This window comes from Erythranthe guttata, chromosome 8, assembly GCF_056151865.1.
Source record: "Erythranthe guttata isolate IM_541 chromosome 8, IM_541, whole genome shotgun sequence".
NCBI lineage: Eukaryota > Viridiplantae > Streptophyta > Magnoliopsida > Lamiales > Phrymaceae > Erythranthe > Erythranthe guttata.
In genome coordinates this window covers 13,796,192-13,820,042 of record NC_142540.1, presented here as the reverse complement: position 1 = coordinate 13,820,042, position 23,851 = coordinate 13,796,192, and the positions used below count along the sequence as shown (strand labels likewise).

Here is a 23,851-nt window from a genome sequence, read left to right as displayed (position 1 = left end):
TTAATCGACAATACAACGCCATTTTTTTTGTAAAATCGAAGTTGTATAGCCGATTTGGTGAACAAATTTCGGCATCATAACACCGATTTTTGTTAAATAAATCGGTCTGTATAAACCGATTTCCGGAACCAACGAAGAATAAAAAAAAAAAACCAATTTCAATCTCAATTTTTTTCCAAATAGCCTAAATCATTGTAACCCAACAAGAAATAAGTATAGATTAATGTTCATCCACACATGTTTATCAAGAATCGATGCTGGATTGATGTTTTCGTATGTACAAACAAAAGTTTCATAAGAGGGCCTTACTTGTTGGTGGTGGTGGTGATGGTGCGGTGGAGATGGTTTGGTGGTGGTGGTGGTGATGGTGCGGTGGTGGTGGCTTGCTGATCGTAGCCGGCGGTCTGGTGGTGGTCGTGCGGCAGTCTTGGGCGGTGGTCGTGCGGTGGTCTTCTGCGGTAGTCGTGCGGCGGTCTTCTGCCATGGTCGTGACCGTGCGGCCGTTTTGTTTTTCCGTATTCTTTTTTTTTTTTTAATTTCTTTTGAGTTTTTTTATTTTTTGGTTTTGTACAAATAAAAAATAGGGTTAATTTGTATTTAGGTATTATTTGAGGAAAAAAGGGTATATTCGTCCTCTTTGGTCTTGCTATAATAAAATTAAATTAATTTATGGGTTTGAACTAATAAATCCCTTAATGTGGGTTTGAACTAATAAAAAAATGGACTTGCATATAACGGGCGCCATTTAAAAATATATTCAAAGATTGAATCGATCAAGGTATCAATAGAATCAAATAATAAAATTTGAATTTTAAATTGTAAATTTTTAATAACCATGATCATAATATTTTAAACTATTTCCTATTTATATTTAATATGCACACTAAAAGAATCAAATGTTACCATTATCTCAATAATAAACTATATAATATTCGGATTTCTTTTTACTAATATTTAATTTATTAAGATAGTATTAGCATATAAATAAATAACTTCCATTATAGTTACCTTAATATTATGCTCAAGTCCTTTCAATTTACCTTTTCTTTACCTCTTTATATTTTTTTCAATAAAAAATTCAAAAAAAAAAATTACTGTTCAACTAGGAATTGACGTCCACAACCGGCCGTGGAACCGCCTACCCCTAGGACGGTTACGGTTCCACCATATGCATTTTTTGACCCGACATGTCCACAACACATATGGAGCTTCCATAGAGAACTTAGAAATCTTATATGCGGAGCTTCGTTACAAAAAAATTAACCCTCTGATGCCCACATTACCACCACCATCAACAAACACACCACCACCACCACCACCACCAGAAAAATAGTGTATATGTGTGTATGTGCGTGCGCATGTGTATTCACGTGTGTGTAACTGTGCTCGCCATAGATTTGACAACGTACGGTAGCAGCGAGGAGCGGAAGTGTAGTAGATTTGAAGGGTTGATGCAGCAGGGATGGTTGGAGTGGAGGAGTTTAGACTTAACAAACATCTTTACCCTTCAGGCACTGAATAATTATTCGGGCAACTTAGACGATAAACTTCGATTAATAACTTATAATTAATACATGAAGATATGTAACAACACATAGACAACTTAGACATGAAAGTTAGACTAAAAACTTAACAATACATGAACAAATGTATTCAACAACGTATATAGAGCTTAAATGAGTGATTTAGACTGATGACTTAATAATACATGAATAGTTACATTGAAAAGTTTAGACAAAGAACTGAAAAAGAAAATTATGTGTTGCATGAATATACACAACAAACATAAAGCTTATACAGAGAGATCACCTAACACATGAGTATATGAATTTCACATGATATCTATGAGTGTAGTTAATTTGATTGTCAAAATTTAATATATATATATATATAAATTTGTTAATAGTTGAGCTTTTAATATTAATAATAATGAATATATAGTTGCACAAATTTTGCACAAAACCTGGGTACTCGCTACAGTAAATGATGGAGGAACGAGTCATAAATTGCAAGTGGCGAGAGAGAAGCAGGAGTTGGCGGCCTTGGGTGAGGAGATCGAAAGGCGGTGCGTGCTCTGTCACGGAAGAAATAGAAGATTTCGGGACGTTGTAATAGTGGACAAGAATTATATGTGGGGGAGAAGATTTTTCTGCTAATCTCAGGCGCAAACGTCTTTTGGCGATCGAAGTGAAAGAAAAAAAAAAAGTTATATTGAAAAGAAAAGAAATGCAAACAGGTGGTGGTTGGCCCATAGTCGGAAAGGCAGAGCAAAAGAATTAACAATTAAGTCGCAGAGGAAGAGGTAACATCGTTCCGGGATTTTTGAGGTGAAAAATAAGACGAATATAAAGAAAAAAGGAAGCATGTCAAGCATGATAATTTAAAGTGGAGAGCTTAAGGAAAAAAGAAAAGATGGCGTATCGGTGATTGGAATATGTATTTCATGTACCAAAAAACGAAATCCCTCCCCCCATGACCTCATTGTTAGGATAGTAGACTAAAAGTCTCGCTTTTAGTTCATCATTTTATTATTGAATTAATAATATTGTATATTATCATTTTATGAGAATCTGCACTAGGGTATTCAATGCATTTAATGGATTGTTTGTCAATTAATTAAAAGCATAAGTCTAATATTCTAATAGTATTCGAGATGGTGTGCTACGACGCACAATAAGATCATTTCGAAAGTTCGTTTAGAATATAAAGATAAACGTTCACAATCTAGATGGAAATGGACTAATCATTGGTAAAAGATTGTAGCACAATATTTAAGTGATTGGTCTTGATCACAGTAAACAGAAAATAACTTTTGTAGTTATTGTTTTGACTTATTGTGCTAGCACACCCAGCATGTGTTGAACCGGACAAAGTGAAATAATTGTTTTATCACTGTTCAAAATGAAACTGTATCATTTCTAGTTGACAGTAAATTACTTACTCTCTTAATCCCTAGATAATTAACTTACATATTTAATTGATGATCTCTACTTTGATGTCACAATGGGAGAGATTCCTATATTGAGTCAAATGGCCCCTGGTGCGTTGGCCTGGGTAGAGACATTAAGAATCAATAGGTGGAAATTAATTATCGAAAGGAATCCACATCTCTGAAATATGAGATTGATAATAACCCTTGAGTAGCTTATAAGATTTGTTTATGCCAAGTCCTGGCCAGGTGGATTTCGTGATTTACTAATCATTGGGTCAAGGTTCGACAAACTTGTTTCTTTGGGGGGTCTTGGGGTTCCAAAACTATATATTGTTATTGGGTTTCGTCACATGTTGACGTAGTTCATATCAGATAGCATGATTGCCTCTTTTTCGAGGTGATGCCATCCCGACCACCGGAGTGGTCGGGTGGGGAAGTCCCCCCTTCCTTTTACGTTCCATGTGCCGTCAGCTTGCTCCGTTTCGTCCAACCGTGCTTTCAATTTTCGGTCGAAGCACTGTTAACTATTACAATAGTCTCAACGTCAAAATCTCAAGATCATATTCCCACCGCGGCCAGTTGATATGGCCTATATGGTCTTTTGGAGATAAGGATATGGAATGGACTTAGAATATAGAAAGTCCAATGACGAAGCCCACTGAAGAAGCCCACGTGGTCCTAAAAGACCTGCAAAAAAGAGTGCCAGAAAGGATATCCCGTGGTTAGCACTATGACGGTAAAGTCAGTCAGAATCGTGGAAAAACAATATAAGCGCATTTTTAGTAGTGTAATAAGAGTAAGGTGTATCTTGAATACCAATATCTCTTTATGTGCTTCTCAATGTTGTATTTATATCTGTCTCATGAACGGGGTGGTGGGCCCTCCCTCTGTTTCTGATCATACCCATACGTGGATGTAATGTGATTATTTCGAGTTTGTTTTCTTTGGAGGCGAGTTGTTCTGCTCTTTTGCAAGTTGGGTTAGTTCAAATGGGAAGGACTCGCAGAGATGTTCGCCTCTTTGTAGATGTCCAGTGGGCCCTTCTTCGGTCCACGTCAAACTACAGGTTGTTCGCCTTTCGTCATATGCCCACCTATATATAACTACCTTACATGGATTGGTGGTTTGCTTAGTGGGCATAGACGGGAGTGGACTTGGACTTTGTTCTTAGGAATTTATCGTCGGGACTTTTGGGGTAATCCTGCACGTATCATCATGTACTTTATATTTTAGGCGACTAATGAATTATAATTTTATTCGAATTCCACCTATTTTGATTATACCGAACTTTCTGGTTTTTTAATAAATAATTTCGAATTTTGTTTTTAACAGAATTGAAACGATTTTTTCACTTGTATTGATTTTTTTCCTGAAAAAATGCAATTTTTATTTAATCCGTCCGATTTTCACCACTGCGTATCAAACAAAAAAAAAAGCCCCAAGACCTCATCTATTGTCTCTTCGCTTTAGGTCTCCCGGACCCCGGACCGGCCTTGGTTGCAAACAGGGGCGAGTCCACCCAAGGGTTAGGGTGGACTCAAGCCCCCCTCACTTTCAAATTTTTTTTCTATTTTATATATATATATATATATATATATATATATATATATATATATATATATATATATATATATATATATATATATATATATATATATATATATATATAATTTTTTAGTCTATTTAATTATATTATTTAGACCCACTTATTTTTAGTCCACTTACTCAAAGCCCCCCATGTATGACTTGCTTTCATCTTCTATTTCTCAACTTCATTACGTTCCTTGAAAAGAAAAAAAAAAACATTTGTTCTTTCCCACAGTCACACTAATAGCGGTTAAATTGTCACCCACCGACGATCGTTTTAGCATTTGACAACTTCTCTGTGTCAATTTGATAATCGACTTGATATTCATGTTTTTTAAATTTTCATAGCAATTTAGCTTTCGCGATTCATTTTGGTATTAAATTTTCATCTCAAATTTTGGTTTTAAATTTTCATCTTAAATTTTCATCTCAAATTTAGCTTTCGCGATTCATTATGGTATTAAATTTTCATCTCAATTTAGCTTTCGCGATTCATTTCATATCAAATTTCTTTTGTAGCAAAAAAAATTTCGGGGGCGCTGTCCCCAGACCCCCATGTGTTTAAGCCCCCTCACCAAACTTTCTGGCCTCGCGACTGGTTGTAAATATGCTTATCTTTTAATGAGGCACTGATCTTTTTGCTTTTCAGAGTTAGTGGTGTTAGTTTATTTTGGGGAAAAATATAAAAAGGAGCGTCGGTTTGATCTTTGTTTTGTTTTTTCTTTTTTGGTCAAGTTGTTTATTTGTTTTTACTATATACACTTGCCCACGATGGTCAAATAATTTGCTACTGCAATAACTTTCAATTCACTATATTATATTCCCTACATATTTATGAGTGGTTTCTTTTCCCCAAAGCAAGTTGAGTATAATTAGTGGCCAATTTTTAAGCATTCCTGTAAAAAAAATACATCTTTTCCATTTGGTTTTTTTTGGGGGGGGAAAGATTCTAAAGCAAAACATGAATTGGGACATGGAACACGTGTTTTTGATAATACTAACGTTGTGGTACTATAAAGGGGTAAGGGGGTGCTGTGGACCCCCAAGAATTTAAAATATATATATATATATATATATATATATATATATATATATATTTAGATATTTTATAATTATACTTTTTGAATATTAGTTTTGGTCCTCTCAAAATTTTTATAAATATATGTTTTAACCCTTTATTTTTATGTTTTTTTCTCAATAATTCTATACAAATTATAGATATGAAATCATATTTAATATAAAAATATAAAATAAAATGATTAAAATTTTTACTGTTTTAAGTAAAGTTTATGAATTCTTTTTTAATCTTTTTCATCAATACCTCTAAAGAAATAATCTAGGGTAATGCCTCAGGTCCCCGAAATATTAAGTTGAATAAATTATTACAATTGTTTGGATTAATTAGATTTTTTTTCTTGCATACTTGAAACAATTATAATATTTTGATAATCAATTAATATATCAGCTACACAAACAATGTGGTCAATTTACGTCCAGTTTAATTCAGAATTTTACCAAAAAATTATTAGAAAGTTATTACTAATTATTTCCAAAGACTTGTTCTATTTCAGTGCAGTTTCAAACGGGAGTTTTCACTAATTTCCTCTTTTACCAAAATGGGTATTCATTTCGATCGAAACAATTGCAAGAAATTGTGAGATTCAAAAGTATACTATTTCAATATTTTCAAAAATGGAAATGAATTTACACATTAAACTGATTTTTGAGGTCCATATTCTACACCATAGCCAAATATCATATTCTATTGCTGATGTGTCTAATTAGACCAACTCAATGTGTCTACAATTTCTTTATCTATTGGGGCACGAGCCCAATATTGAAGACCACTACAACCGATGTCCAATCACTTTCAACTAAGGTTTGGGCACGACAATTACAATCAAATAACTTCAGCCCAACCAACTAGGTATAAATAAAGGTTACACTTCATTTGTTACGGTACGTTCAATTATTTAAACTATACAACAGCTAGTATTCTATCTACGACTTTTACTATCCACACGCCTGACTTGAGGGTCGGAGAAGTTTCCACCGGATCAACCCAACTTAGTTTACGTATTCTCTAATCGCAAGTATCCAAGACCATCAAGCTTGTGAGCCAAACACCCTTTGCCGCTCAAATGGACTTTACTCTTCCATCTCATCATACTCCAACTATTTAAGGTGTTCTAACTCTAGTTTCATCAATTACTGTTCCCTTACGAACGCATGAATAATGAATCCTTTCCACACCAGCTACCAACCACTCCCTCGACAAATAAATATTCCTTATTTCATTATATTTCAGAAATCCTTATTTATTACTAATAAACAGTACTTCAAATTACACTAATGGAAGCTCTAATTTCTTCCTCTTTCACACATCTTCCACCTTGGTCGATTAATTTTTCGTCATCATCAATTAGGATCCATGTGAAGAAGAAGATCACAGCCAACATAAATAGTCTGCCAAAACACACAACTCCTCTAACACGCCAAGTAATTATCACCACACAGCATGACCAAATCAAGAAGAATAATTACATCAAGAAACAATCCTTGCTCGCAATCATCTTCAACGCATTTGATCGCTTCATATCGACCTTTCTCGACCCGTCACCCCTTCGCCCCTCTCTCGATCCGGAGCACGTACTATCAGGACACTACGCTCCGGTCGAAGAGCTTCCCCCCACCGCCTGCGAGGTGGTGGGGGGCGGAAGCCCCCTTCCCCACTGCCTCGACGGAGCATACATCCGCAACGGCCCCAACCCCCGTCTCATCCCGAACGGCCCTTATCATTTATACGACGGCGACGGAATGCTGCATGTGCTCAGAATCTCACATGGCAAACCCACCACCTTCTGCAGCCGCCACGTGTACACGCACAAACACGCAGTGGAGGGTGAAGCCGGCTACCCTTTTGTCCCTAGTCCTTTCGCCTCTTGCAACGGCGGAGTTGCAGCTTCGATGGCTCGTTTGATGCTGATTTTGGCCAGAATAGTCGCCGGAACGTTCGATCCGTTGAACCAAGGGTTCGGCACAGCCAACACTAGTGTGGCTCTCTTCCACGGCATCGGAATCTTCGCTCTTTGCGAATCCGATCTTCCTTATAAAGTAAAAGTGACCGAACAAGGAGATATCGCAACCGTCGGCCGCCATTATTTTCACGAGAGCAACAAACCGTTCTTGAATATGACGGCGCATCCGAAGATCGATCAAGAAACCGGAGAAGCGTTTGCGTACCGGTACAACGTTTCTCCTCCGTACTTATCGTTCTTCCGAATCGATTCCGAAGGAAGAAAACAAAAGGATGTGCCTATCTATACAATAAAGAAGTGCACAATGATTCATGACTTCGGCGTAACGAAAAACTATGCTATATTCCCCGACTCGCAGATTGTGGTGAACCCATTGTGGATTTTGGGAGGAAGATCGCCGGTCGGAATTGATTCGAGTAAGATTCAACGGATAGGATTCATCCCGAGATATGCGATGGATGATGGTGACATGTGGTGGATTGATTCTCCGGGATTGAATGTGTTGCACTGTGTTAATGCTTGGGAAGAAGACGGCGGCGCCACCATTGTGGTGGTGGCTACAAATGCTACAAAAGTTGACAAGATTTTTGAGAGCTTTCATTCATCGGAATTGAGAATGGAGAAAATCACCATTAATGTGAAGGCAAAGACGGTGGAGAGGAATTTACTGTCAACAACATTTCTTGAGCTTGGAGCAGTCAATCCAGCTTATGCTGCCAAGAAAAACAGGTATTAATTAATTTCATTTAATTTATTTTAGTATTCTTTTTTAATTATTACTAACTGCATGTGCCTTTTGCGCAGAAAACATTAAGATCCAATTCATTTTTATTAATAAACCTTATACAATTAAACCTCTATTAACATTAATACAGTCGTCACTAGGGAAATTCTATTAATTTCGCGAATTATTAAATTATCGAGTTAATAATTTAACATGTTTTCACCGAGTTGGGATCGAAAGAATCTATTATTTTATCGAGGTTGTTAATTTATCGAGGTTCTGTTGTACGTATTCGAAAAATACCTCCATTTTCAAACGAGAAATATTCAAAAGATTATCTTTTTATATATAAGATGAATAAAAGCTTGGCAACCCTAAAGTAATTCAATGTCTCCCAATGGCATCTTTGTCAAAAAAAATTATATTGTTTTCTCTATTAATAGTTTCTAATAAGTCTGATTTTTTTATTTCAACAATTCTGATTGCATATCTTTATAATAATCATTTTTTTTATCTACTAATTTTCCAATTATGTTTGTTTTTTTTCTTATTTCATGGAACAAATTATTTTTTTTTTGTTAACGGCATCTTTGTAGTTAGTGTCTTTTCTCTATGAATTTTGTAATTAATTTTATTTTTATTTGTTTTCTCTGCTAAAATTCCACTTTCTTTGTTATAAATGATTATTTTATACCAAATTGTCTAAGATATATAGTGACATTTTTTTTCCTGTAATAAAAAAGAAAAAAAAAGTGAGTTTTTTGACCACTTGCCCTCTTGAATAATGAAGGTTAGAATTTATTGCCGTGACCGTGACACATGTTGCCAATTATTGGAAATATTATTTTCTACATAATAATTCACATGCTGAAACGAACGAAAAATATATATAAATTGTAATTAAGGACATATGCCGATTCATCAAGGTATTATTAAAATAAACGAATACGTACTTACAATGAATACTTTTTAAATTGAAATGTCATTGTCGAGGTATTAAATTGAATACTTTATATATTATTATTGAACGAACATTAATAGTCTATTAATGTTAATTCAATAATAATTTTGATGTGTATATATATATATAATTATATATACTCCTAACAAGATTATTTTTGGAATTATTAAGATATATATTCCACATATTAATCACACGAGAGTAATAATATAGTTTCTTCATGCATATAGGTATGTGTATGCTGCAATAATAGGTTCGAAGGCTTTAATCGGGATGGTTAAAATCGACCTATCGCTAGCCAACGAAGATGGCCGAGATTGCATAGTGGCTAGCCACCTATACGGGCCGGGCTGTTGTGGGAGCGAACCGTCTTTTGTGCCGAGGGAGCCGAATAATCCGACGGCTGAGGAAGACGATGGTTATTTAATTACGTATTTACATGATGCGAATAGTGGAGAATCGAAGTTCTTGGTGATGGATGCCATGTCCGATGCTCTTGACGTAATTGTTGCTGTTAAGCTGCCTTGTCGGATTCCTTTCGGGTTCCATGGCCTCTTTGTCTCGGAGACTGATCTTGAAAAACTATAAGATAAATTATACATGTGTAGTTTGAGTAATAATTCTATTTAATTTGCATCCATGAATAATACCAAAATTACATGTATATAAACATATGTAGTTTTTTAAATAAAAATTGAAGTGCTCATGCTATAAGCCTAATAAAATGATCAAACTATTTGTTTCTTGTGTTTGTCTATTTTAAATTACTAGTAACTCACCCATGCGATGCACGGGGATTAATTCAAAAATAAAAATGAGTTAATGTAGAAAACTAATCGAGAAAAAATATGTCGAGAATGTAAAGAATACAATTGAACAAAAAATAACAAATTCGTATCTTAATTTATCAATAAAAAATCACCTTTAAAAAAAATAAACTGACAATGTTTTAAACGCCATCCATGTTGAAGTGTAACAAATAACTCACAGACTGAAATTAAAGCAATGCACCGGTTTTACACATGAATCTCAATATTGTTAAAGAAGACCATGAAACTACAATTAGATTTACGATCAAAGGACGAATAACCTGTTATTTTTCATCATTTTCAATATATATATAAGTTGAAGACATTACGTAGATAAAGAATACTGATATATATATATATATATATATATATATATATATATATATATATATATATATATATATATATATATATATATATATATAGATTAGCTACAAGTGCATGTGCGTTGCATGTGTCGGCTCAATTTTCCCACAAATTGTTTTTTAATATTATTTTGATTGATATAATGTTATATATTGAAATACATAAATAGACAGTGATAATATTTGTCGTGGAATAAAAGAAGATTTCATTGTTTTTACATGGAAACATTAACAATTTTGAATGTTTTGAATGAAATAAATTATTCTAAAATTATGAATCAGGTATAATGTCTCAAAATTACAATTTTCACATTTGTCTCAGAATTAGAATTTTCACATTTAACCAGTTTCTCAAAATTAAGAAGAAAAAAAAAACTTATTTTTGATTAGGTCTTGTTTTAGAATAATAAAATTTTGATTTTAAATATTAGAGTGGAAAAACATGGGGCTATATGACAAACACCTGTCATTCAATTTTGACATCTTGATAATCAATTTTTTTAATCGATATTTGTTATAAACTCAATTGTTTGATATTATTACTAAAAATTACCATATTATATTATTTTAAAAAATCCATTATTTTTTTGGTAGATATGCAAATCCCCCTATTTTCTCCCCACACAATTCCCCATTTATCTCCCATATCACGCCATTTTGGTTTAAGTTTTTATTATTTTTTATATTTTTTATATCAATTTAAAACAAAAAATTGGTTTTTTTAGGGCATATTACAAATAAGCCCACAATCCTATACTTCTTGACAAATAAGTCCAGACCAAAATCTCTTTAACATAGAAGTCCATCACCCTGTGTTTTGACCGAAATACCCTCTCTTAAATATCAAATTTCATAATATTCCACCAGCCACACTCCCACTCTGTCAGTTTCGTTCCTCCGCTCAAAAACTCAAATTAATTTCTCTCTGTAAAAACTGCTCCCGCTCAACCACGTTCTTTAAATCCGTTTCTTCTCATAAAACTTCTTCCGTTTTCTTCAAAAAACCAAGCAAAACTGCAGGAGACGGAACGTTTTCTTCATGTTTTTACTGCGATTTTGCTGTTCATATCGTCATTGAAGCCCAAAATTCTGCACCCAAAAAATTATCCTTCAATCCGTCTCTGAAACTTTTATTTGTGTACCTTCTCAGAGATAATGGCGAAAAAAGCTATATCGAGTACGTTTTTTTTCTAACCCTAGCGAAAATTTTTCTTTAATTATACTGTATGTTTGTTTTTTGATTATTTACTATTTTACTGTCTTAAACCCCCATATCGTGTGAAAAAATCATCAAGGACGAAGAAAAAAATTTCAAGTATGTATCTTCTCCTTCTATGATGTATTATTACTCTACATGTTGTTTTCTAATTTCAATATTTACAATCGTGGTAACTTAGGGTTTTTTCTTTTTGCATTTTCTGTAATGTCGGTGACTCAAACAGTAAAATTGTATTTCTTGTTTCTATAGTTTATTATGTCTAATATTATGTTGCTTTTCTGTGGATACTGCTGCATTTATGTAATTTAATGTTAGGGCAAATTACCAAAACCCCCCTAGGTAAGTCTGAATAACGGAAATTCCCCCCACGTTCTCGTAATTACGAAAACCCCCATACCTCCCCACGTTCTCGTAATTACGAAACCCCCCCTAAGGTATGCAGACATCTTACAAATCGCTCTAACGGTGTTAAACTCGATAGAATCTTTTTGATTCTCCCGAATAATCCTCTGATAATACCAATTTTGCCCCTTTAACTTTTACCCCTTTCGCCGGACGCTTCGATATTCCTATCCCGCATCACCAACAAATGCTCGGAAATCAACGGCCCGGAAATCCGGGCGACCCCGATCACTTTACAACTTCAGGAATAAACTCGACCCAGAATTGGAGGACCCGAATCAACCAAACCCAGCTTGTTCCACAGGCCTCCACAGTCCTCCTGCAACGACACTCCAAATTATGGGCTCCGCTTCTCAAACCCCTCAAGTTTTCCTCCGATTTTACTCCTTCCCTCTTTCACCAAATCTTAAACAGAATCGAAACCCACCCCAAAATATGTTTTAGTTTCTTCAATTGGGCTTAGAATACCCTCGATTTCAAGCCTGATATCGGCGACCGGTGCCGGATTATCCGGACACTGTTAGGGTCGGAGCTTTCTGTACATGGAAACCCCATCTTAGATTCAATTGTTCAAGATTACCCACCTGCCAAGATTTTCCCTCTATTGATTCAATCGCGCAAAGCTGTTGATTCTCGGAATATTTCCCCGGTTATGAACTCCGTGGTCGAATGTTATTGCAACAAACAAATGTATTCTCAGAATATTTTTCACATATTTAACAGAAGGATATAATAGACATTTCACATTTTCGGTTAAAAAAATTCGGTCAACCGTTAGTCAAGAGGGGTTTTCGTAATTACGAGAACATGGGGGGGATTTTCGTTATTTAGGCTTACCTCAAGGGGGTTTTGGTAATTTGCCCTTTAATGTTATATTGCTGTCACTGACAATAAAATTGCATTCATTAGTTTGCTCTCGTAATTTGCAGGCTTTGATAGTCCATTAATTGCCTGCCATTTACAGTAAAATTAAACAATATGTTTTCGAACTGCCTCGTATTTTCCATTTTGTACTATTACTGTGCCACTGGCAGAAGTATTTCATCCACTATGTGGTTGTGTTGTATTGCTGCCAGTGGCAGTAAAATTGACTTCATTAGTTTTTTTCTCGTAATTTACATGCCTGTATAGTCCATTAATTGTCTGTCATTGACCGTAAAATTAGCCAATGTGTTTTCGAACTGCCTCGTATGTTGCATTTTGTATTATTACCCTCCCACTGGCAGAAGTATTTCATCCACTGTGTGGTTGTGTTGTACTGCTGCCAGTGGTAGTAAAATTGACTACATTAGTTTTTCTCTCGTAATTTTCATGCCTGTGTAGTCCATTAATTTCATGTCATTGACCTTAAAATTAGGCAATTTGTTTTCGAACTGCCTCGTATGTTGCATTTTATATTATTACCCTGCCACAGACAGTAAAATTGCATTCATTAGTTTTCTCTCGTACATTAGGGTGATTTTGTATGCCTGGATAGTCCATTAATTGCTTGCCATTGATAGTAAAATTAGGCAAGGTGTTTTCGAATTGCCTCGTATTTTGCATTTTGTACTATTACACTGCAACTGGCAGAAGTAGTTAATCCACTGTGTGGTTGTGTTGTATTGTTGCTACTGACATTAAAATTGCATTCATTAGTTTTGCTCTCGTACAGTCCACTAAATGCTTGCCATTGACGGTAAAACTAGGCACTACGAATCTACTCTTGTTACATTACAATTGAGTTAAATGCAAAACCCCCCCTGTGATTTTCCTAAACACCAAAAAACCCCCTAGGTAAAATTAAGTGACTAAAACCCCCCTGTGATTAGTAGTCAAAGTCATAAACCCCCCTCTATCTCATTCGTGTCATGCACGCGCTACCAACGCGACTGTTGGTGCGATTTTTTGTGTGAAAAGACGCAAGTGCCCCTCTAAATCTCTCTTAGTTTTTCTTGTTCCATTTTAAACAAAAAAAAAAAAAGAAAAAAATTACTAAATATAAATAAATTAATTAAAAAAGAACAAAACACCAAAAAAAAAAAAAAAAAAATCGGAATTTCTTCCTCCCGTCAAACTGACGACCAACCCCAAATTCATCTTCTTCGCCCATCTTCTTGTCCGACATCGCCATCTTCTCCGACGTTGCGCAGAGACCGCCGTTGCCGCTGCCGCCGCCGCCGCGTGTTCAGATCTTCTCTAAAGTCGTCACCAATCGAGGTCCGGCGAGCTACACTTCGCCGAATTCTCTGACGAATCGCAAAGCCCATCGCAAAATCCTCTCAAACACAGATGCCGTTGAAGCCGCCGCTGAGTGAGAGTTGAGTGGGTGGGGCGTGTCTATGTGAGCTATGAGCTGAGAAATTGAAATTGAAGTGTGAGTTTTTTTTTTTTTTTCAATTGGAGAAGAGGGCTAAATTGAAAGTGCTAAGGATTGAATTGAAAATTTTGAAAATTTCATTTGAGTCATAAAATTCTAGAGGTTGGATATATTTATCTGAAGGGCATTTTTGTCTTTTCGCGAACGGTCAACAAACAAAAATAAAAAAGGGTCGAGTGTGCTTCATTGAACACTTGTTAGGGGGGTTTTGGTGACTTATTTTTTCCCAGGGGGTTTTTTGGCCTTTAGGAATTACACAGGGGGTGTTTTTGCATTTAACTCCATTACAATTTCAATTGACACCATTTCATTTTCAGCCCCCTCATCATATGAACAATCAAAAGAGCCAAGGACTAAGATCATCCAAAATAAAAGGGATGGCCCACAATACAGATCAAGTATAATCCGATTGATCAACTTTTGCAAAGACCTGAATCTAAGTAATGAACCGGTAACGTCTTTGAGGAGAACACCATTTGGACAGTTCTACACACCTATCATTACAAATAGAATCCAACTCGTATCAATTCGAAAGTCCGACTTCCTCATACAAATAATTTTGAAGACATACAACCATGAAAAGAAAGGTTTTGTTATTGACAAAAAGATATTGACAATGAAGACTAGAGAATGTAAACTCATATTTTGCTTGAAGAATGGAGTATCCAAAATGACAATAGTTGAAGGTACAAGAAGTGCAAGGCCAGAAACACCATTTGTTACCAGAAGATTCAACGGTCTTGAAACTGTCAATATTGGAGATCTAAAGCGAGTGTTGCCTCAAATTCAAGACGAAGATAGTGATGAAGCAGTTGACGATATAACAAGGGGTATTAATCCTTAATCTCATGACAAACTTCTTCTTCGTTACTAATGGGCAATTGGTTAATTGGTCATTTTTCCAAGTATGTGGAAGATTTGGACAAGATCAATAACTAAAATTGGGCGGAGGAAATTGTCAATTTCTTCATGAAGTTAGTTTGCAAAGTAGCGACAAAAGCAGTGAAATTACCCACATAACGTAGTCTAAAATATGTACATGGATGCACTAGCCTGATACTGGTATGTAAACTAACAAATCCAAAGTTTAAAACCCCATTTTTTTTTGTTATACTGATTATTTTTTTCTTGTTTATAGTACTGGTTCCTTGAGCGATCATCAGCAATCGATCCATAAAAGAATGAACGGTTTCCAAGATACCGAAAATGGAACTTGAAATATGTATGTCGCCAAGCCAACAAAATTTCGATAAAGCATTTAGAACTAGACCAGGTAAAATGTAAACCATACAACAATCTATTATTCTGTATTAACATACCATGTAAGATAGTAGAAACTTTATTTCACTGTCGCTGACAGTGTAGTTGACATTGATTTAATAAAAAGTACTATTTCTCTGTCAGTGACAGTAATATTAAACAATGTTACTGTATCATTACAGGTTTTGTTAAAACGTTGGCACCAACAGATTTCGAAGCTACTTCTCTGGGAGAATTGGAAGATGAAGAAGATAACGTTGATGACATTGAGGATAAAAAAGTTGGTGACGAGCAACAAGAACAACCAGTTGGGAAACAAAAGGCAAACAAAAGGAAGAGAAGAACTAAAGGAGTTCTGCCCCATAAGAACGACAAATCTGATTCAAAGAGAAAAGTCAAGGGCAAAAAGAATTTAGTCGATCAAACAGAAAACAATTCCGCTGGTCAAGGAGAAGACAATCAATGTGGTGATAATGAAGAGGCAAGCACCGGAGGATTGGATGCATTGACAGCAGCTGTAGATTTTGCTAAAATGCCCAACTCATAGTCAAACAACGAAAAAAGTCACATGGCAGAAAAAATGCAGATTCCGACAATGACAACACACACATTTCTCTGAGTTATGGTTAACATGGATCGCCTCCGAGTGTACAAGAACAAACTTCAAACATTAACATCAGAGTTGCACAACTTGAATCCGAGAAAACAAGCTTACAAAAAGAGGTCACATATCTGCAAATTGGCAAAAATGAAAGATGAAAATGCGACTCTCATTTGCAAAGTAAGCACTCTCACAGTTGATCTTTCAGATAGGTTGTCAAAAACTGAAGAAGAATCGTTGAAGAGAAAGATAAGCAATCAAGAGCACACGATCAACATTCTAAACAGCTATTTAGCGAGGCTTTCCGATATACCAACTAACTCTCAGCTAGAATCTTCTCTTAGTACAAGATTGACGAAAGAAGTAGAAGAACTGAAAAAAAAACTTGGTGATGCAACTCAGAGGAATATGTCAATTGAGACTGAGATGGCGAATCTTCGGGCTGTGAATGAGGCATTACAGAAGTGCATGGATGATTTTGAAAAACCTGGAGAATTGAATACGGATGTCATGAAATCTCAGGCAAGCTTTGATGCATCATTTACCACCATCCAGGAGCAATATTGCCAAATTGCTGAACTGCAGAAAGAAAATGATAGCTTGAAGCAGAAGGTTGAAGATATACAGCTTACATTGAATGCTGCAATTGATTCAAACCAAAAGATGACTGCAGAGCAACAAAAAGAGGGCAATGATAATGATACAGACTTCGTCGATAATCCGAATCCAACTCGCAAACACATAGCAAAAGCGACTCCTAACTCATCAGATGTGGCCAAAAGGACAATATCAAAGCTAAATGCACCTAAAGCGAAGGACGCTCTAGGCCCGATCGAATGTAAGATAAAAAAGAAACTGATTCGTAAATCAGTTGTTGCCGACAGGACACGAGGGAAACATAAATAACGTGCAATCGATGATAATGAACCAGCTAAGAAAAATAAACGCAAAGATTATACTTACAAGAAAATGGTAATTTGCAATTTGCTCTCTGAAGAAGATCAATACATAGTACGTTATATAACTATACAAATCGCAGAGACTGGACATGGGTATCTATTACAGTTTTTTTTAATGCTAAATAATCTTCTACATCTTTAATCTGATATACTCAATTGTTATATAGGGGTACTCTGCAAATTTGGAGGAATCCAGAAGGTTCTGTGGCTGAGTTTGTCCAGATGGATGACATAATACAGTTGCAAAGGAGGAAGTCCAAAAACACAAATGTGAGAATTCAAAAAATCCATAACTTTACTGTCACTGGTAGCACATTTATAGAATTAATACATTTAAACAAAAACTTTGCATTAATGTACTGTCACAGACAGTAAAATTAATAATGTTACTCTCAAAGACAGTAATTTACGACGACTGCTTTAATTACGACGACTGCTTTTATGTTTGCGTACATGAAGGTTCTTGATTTATACATGTTCATTATACATATGCGGCAAGAGGAAGGACTGTTTAATGACAACATCGATCCGGATTTGGATGGTGAAAGTTATTGTTTTCCGAGTTCACTTCTGGTGAGTCAATTTTTTTACATCAATTCAAAAAATATTATATATGCTGATATTTGTATATGTGATGTTGTAAAAATATACAGGGACATTATCGACAACCGAATGGTCTGCCCTTTTTCTACAACATGCTCGAGCAATGCATCAAGCACATATATATCTCGAACTATCGTTATCTAATATTTCCAGTGAATTCAGACGGCGGTAGCGAAAATGTGATAGATCATTGGACATTGGTTGTCCTAAAAAAAAAAGAACTTCTGGAAATATTACAACTCATTCAGGGTAGCCATTGGGAATGGAGAAAGCATTCGCAGAGATCCATATGTGACAGATGCACAAGACATTGTAAGTGAAAAATGTTATTTTTCCAAAACATTCACGGTTATGCTATTGATGAAACAACACTTTTTTTTGCTTTTGCAGATTCAAGGTGTGGAGATCCTTGTTAGCGAAAAAAAAATCAACGGTATTCTAGTGGGTGCCATACTGGAAGAAGTTGAAGATGCACCTCAACAGAATTGAAAAAGCGGGGTAGTGGATTATTTGTGTTGTATGTCATCAGACAATACTACAATCAACAGCTTGTGGTAAAACTGGATGCAGAAGCGAGCATTTATACAATGAGGAAAGAAATAGTCCACGATTTTCTAAACCACAAACTAACTTGTGAGGACAGGATTCAACGGCAATGATCGGTCCGATGTATTATTTACCAGTAATCGTATTTAGTTGTTGTTTTAAAAAAAAATACTATGTTAAAACCCTATTTTACTGTCAATGGCAGTATATTATGTAGGTGGTGTGTGAATGGTCGTTCTATGTGCAATTTATATTTTTCGTGTTATCTTATACCAATATTGCTTTTCTTAAAGTTATACTCATACAAGAAATACAGTTTAACATCAATCCAATTCAAATGACAATGTAAAATTGCACCATTTTAATAATGTTCCTGCCAGTGAAAGTAAAATAGTACCAAAAAATAAAAAAAACATTGAATAGGTAAAAATTACTGTCATGTGCAGTAATATAGTGCACGTGAATAATGTGAGTTATCCAATGCATGAGTCTGTGGTTATCACTACTAAAATTAATTTTGTAAATGTTAATTCATACAATTAAGAACATTTTACATCAATCCAATTCAAATGACAATGTAAAATTGCACCAAATTAATAATGTTACTGTCAGTGACAGTAAAATAGTACCAAAACATAAAAAAAAAACATTAAATAGTTAAAAATTACTGTCATGTGCAGTCAAAAACACCTAGAAAAACAGAGAAAAACAGAGTCACCTAGAAAATCAGAGTCTATTACATTCAAATATTTTTGTTGCAAGACTTCCTATTATGGTGACCAAACTCAGAACATCTTCCACACTTGATTTTTTTCTTAATATTCTCACCACAAGATGGTATTCTCTTCATTTTCAGTCTGCCCCTTTCGCGTCTGGCAAGAACGAGGTCGAACAATAGGCTGTTCAACCTGTTCAAAATCCACCAAAAATGGATGAATTGGAAACGAATAAGTGCTACGGAAATACGATGCATAAAACAAGGGGTCAATATATGTATATCGTTCAGTTTCGGGAGTATTAAAGAGCGCAACAACTACATGACAGCAAGGGAAACCAGTAATTTGCCACATCCAACAGGTACAAGTTCTATTAAACAAATCCACAATAACATGCAGATCAGAATGCACTTGAATAACTGTTCCAGTTGACCTTCTCACATTCCATGTCCTTCCTGCATCCACAATATTGCTAAGCACCTTTTCCATCTCTGGACACAACATCTTTTTGAAACCCTTCGATTCTGTAATCCTTTCACATACTTTATCCGTTACCCATCCCCGAATGCAGTCAACCAACTCTGTAATCGGCAGATGTCGGAATTTCTTCATTGCAGAATTCCATGACTCTACTGCATTCGAATATAACTCACCATACCTACGGGTCTTAGAGTAAGCATAAGTCCAATTATCAAAAGGCAACTCCGACAAGAAATCAATAACTTTTTTCAAACCACTTGATTTCAATTTGTCAAGGTTCTGATGGAAAATTTGCTTAGTCGGAGCACATGCACAAGCTGTAAATTGTCTTTCTAACATATCCCTGTAATTAGGCGGCATCGCACTCAACCTATTCTTCAAATTATTCTCTAGATGCAGAATGCAAAAATAATGATGACAATGGGGAAAAATGTCTTTAACAGCTTCCAAAATGCCTCGTTGTCGATCTGATACAAATGTCAAAACACTATCTGTATTAAGTGCAATTCTTAAATTATTCATGAAATAATCCCAATAGAAATATTTTCATCCCGTATAATAGCAAATGCAACTGGATTGAGACCTGAAAAAATAAAACACAAGAACTAGTATGTTACCGTCACTGACAGTAAAATAAACTATCACTGAAACTAAAACTGAAAATATAAAACTCACTATTTCTTGCATCTTTCGCAATGGCACTTAGAAGAACACCCTTGTATTTTCCTTTTAAAAATGTGCCATCCAAGACGAGCATTTGATGACAGAACTTAAATCCAGATAAAGATGCCCCAAAGCTGAAGAAGCACCGCTTGAACGAGTTATGTGCATCATCAACTTCCACGTCGAAAACACTATCGGGATTACAACGTCCAGCTTCGCAAAAGTACAACGTGAGGAATGAAAAAGACAATGCTTCATCTCCAAATATACAACTCATGCTAGCTTCAATAGTTCTCCATGCTACATGATAGTTAATAGTAATCTCGTAATCCTTCTTCGCTTTAATAATAACATCATTAGCACACATCAATGGTTTTGCCTGCATATTCTCCACAATAGCTTCACCTATAATCATAGAACCCATTCTTAACTTCTTCGCCGCACTAAATGTTGATCCACATATGTGGAATTTCTCATAATTATAAGTACGTATAATCAAAAAATCAGTCGAAAATTCAACTGAGGCATGAATTCTCCATAAACAATTTTTCGACTCTCTGAACTTGCAAACAGCTGTCACTCCCCTCTTGTCATTTTTATTATACTTGAATTCAAATCCAATCTCAAATGCAAAATTCGACAAACTTTTTCTAAATTCTAGCCGCCCCCCACGAAATACTTGACCGACATCAGTAATCAAGTTTGCCCAATGTGAACTGAACAAAATCTTCTTTGTGCAGGAAACACTAAGTGGATTACATAGTGAATTAGCAATTCCAGTGTTTGCTTGAACATCAAAGACAGGTAATGTACTGGGAGAACATGCCATCGACCATGTTTCAACCAAACTGCACGATGACTGAACTACCTTCACAGTAACTTCATCTTTTAGTAAAAAATCACCAATCGTGGGGACATGATATATGAACGCCAGCTTATCACGATGCAAGTATTCCCATCGTGAACATACAAAATCCACAATATGAGCATATACCATCCCTATTCTAAGCTCTGTAACTGTATAACATTCACCATATTTTAATAACAGCACAACAGAAGGAGTCGTCATATCTGCAAATTCAACTATACATTAATTATATTATCATTGACAGTAACATAGGTATAAAGTGAAAAGAAAGTCAAATCTAAGCAACGAAGCTATGTATCCATCAATTGCAACTATACACTAACTGTACTGTTACTAGCAGTAACATAATAACAAAGGGAAAAACGACTGTCAAGGTATAAACTAATTGTATACTCAAAATTGTACTGCCAGTTACAGTAAAATTATAAAAACTTACTGTGACAACACCAAACACTTCATTTAATGAACGTGTTATTACAAAACAAACGTAATACATCCCAAAAACTTTGAAATTATCCTTCGAACAAAAACACACACAAAAATTCCAAAAACTCAACATAATTCAAAACATACAAAAACGAAACGTCAATATTTCCAATTTCCCATAATTCACATTACGATCGTTTTGCGTATTAAATTTGTTTTTGAAAAATAGCTTGACTATGTTCGAATTCATTCACGCACCGTACTTATCTGCAGTGGAGATGAAGGTATAACACGAGATTTAACGAAACTCCTTGCAAGAGAGAAGCGAATGAAAATATACAGAGAGAAACCTTATGTTCGGACGTGTAGAGAATATTTAATATCGAGCTTAGGGTTCAATTAATGAGCAGCTCATATATGAGGGCAAAACGGTCATAAAACAGTAATTTGCCTTTTTTTAATTAGTAAGACGTAAGTGAAGGGCTTATGTGTAAAGAAGAAAAGGGCCCTGAACCAAGAATAATAAAGGTGTATGGTTGGGGACTTTATCACAAAAACCCCTTTTTATTTCACTTTTTTAAATGGTTTATATTTACAAAAATTGAAATCCACTACATACACATCGAAAACGACTAAATTTATCGAAAACCACTATGAAATTAAAGTAAAAATTACTTTAAAATAAGTATAATCTACATTAATATTAACGTAATCTACTCTGTAATTAATGAAAACCACTATGTAATTAACGAAAATTACTATGTAATTAACAAATTCCATTACAAAAATTCACAAAAAACTTATCAATTAACAAAAACCACTTAATAATTAATGAAAACCACTCTGTAATTAACGAAAACCACTGTATAATGAACGAATTCCATAACAAAAATCCACCCTATTATTAATAAAAACCACTTTATAATTACAATTTTGACTTCTTGATAAATGGGGAGTCATCACCAGTAGCTTCTCTAGCTTCTCAGGGGTTGCACAAAAACACGAGTTTGTTTGGCCTATCGATACCTATTGAATTCCATTCGTTTGTGAGAATATTGGTTTACGTACTAATGGCATTTTCCTGAATAGTCCCGCATGCTCCTGCCCATCGGGTCTTAATCTCTGTTTTTTGACGCTGTAGCAACAGATTCTTATCTGCGATTTAGACAAACAAGAAAAACTTGCACAAAGATAGTTTTATTGAATTAAAAATAAATATTGCTGGTTACAAACTCTAATTTAATCCTCTGATTCTTCTCTCAAGAACAATATGCGTTTGACTTTGAATTTCAGAGTCGGGTCGTTGACTTGATCTTCTCCGGATTTGATTTTGATTTGAATAACGTCTTCCGAGGGTCTTGCGACTTGAATCTCGGATCGAAAGCAAAAGTTTGACGGGTTTTCACTTGAAGATCTTGGAGTTCTTGATGGATTTGGCCTTTCAATCTTCCTTCGATCTCGATTTGTTGAAGACGCCCTCGATTTGATGAACAACGCCTTGAATTTGATGAAGAACGACTTGAATATTGTAGAGAGAATTTTCTCCTACGGTTTTTTCTTCTTCTTGAGTTGTGTTTTGAATTGTGTAGAGAGGGTCCCTATTTACAGTGGTAGAATAAGAGTCCTACATAAATTCTTCTTAATGGCGTGGCGCGATTTGACTGGCTCCCTTTAAATTGATATTTATCTCTTATAACTTGGAAGAGAAGAAATAATCCTATTGGCCAATAATTAATTGATAATTATCTCCATAACTTATTTTGCAAGATAAATTATAATTTAATTTAGACACAATTTAATTGGCTTATTAATTAACCAATTAATTAATTTTATGCGTCTATAAATGCCCCCTCGAGACTTGTTCACGGACAATGCATCTTGGAGTGAATGAGTCTCGATAATTGCTCAACTTCAATTGCAGCTTGATCTAGTAAAGCACATATATCTTTTGAAATCATGACTGAACTTAGAGAGATTCTAAGTTGCCTACGTACCCTATAAAGGGATCAAGTCATAACGTAATTCAAAATATATCCTTTTGAGGAATGTCGTGCACAGTTTATACTCTTGTGGACGACAAGGAGAAACATTTGCAGTTGAAGCTCGTGCTGAAGGAGCATTTGACTTGAATTTGTATATTGTTATGCTCGTATCAAGAAGACTTGACTTGATTTTGATATACATATAGTTTATGCTCGTATCGAGGAGCCTTGACTTGATTTGGATATATAGATAGTTTATGCTCGTATCAAGGAGCCTTGACTTGATTTGGATATATAGATAGTTTATGCTCGTATTGAGAAGCCTTGACTTGATTTGGATATGTAGATACT

The 23,851-nt window shown here is 35.1% G+C and overlaps 1 protein-coding gene and 1 long non-coding RNA gene across 2 annotated transcripts; one reads left to right on the top strand and one right to left on the bottom strand.

Annotated features, from left to right (window-relative positions):
* Positions 1-1,035: 1,035 nt before the first annotated feature.
* LOC148768558 (uncharacterized) lies at positions 1,036-2,256 on the bottom strand. Its single transcript, XR_016032864.1, has 2 exons — positions 1,964-2,256; positions 1,036-1,514 (listed from the first exon to the last, which is right to left on the bottom strand). It is a non-coding gene; the product is annotated as an uncharacterized LOC148768558 (long non-coding RNA).
* Positions 2,257-6,739: 4,483 nt separating this feature from the next.
* LOC105970629 (putative carotenoid cleavage dioxygenase 4, chloroplastic) lies at positions 6,740-9,831 on the top strand. Its single transcript, XM_012995462.2, has 2 exons — positions 6,740-8,286; positions 9,473-9,831. The coding sequence occupies exons 1-2, from the start codon at positions 6,872-6,874 to the stop codon at positions 9,828-9,830; spliced, it is 1,773 nt and encodes a 590-aa protein (XP_012850916.2). The 5' UTR covers positions 6,740-6,871; the 3' UTR covers position 9,831.
* The last annotated feature ends 14,020 nt before the right edge of the window (positions 9,832-23,851 follow it).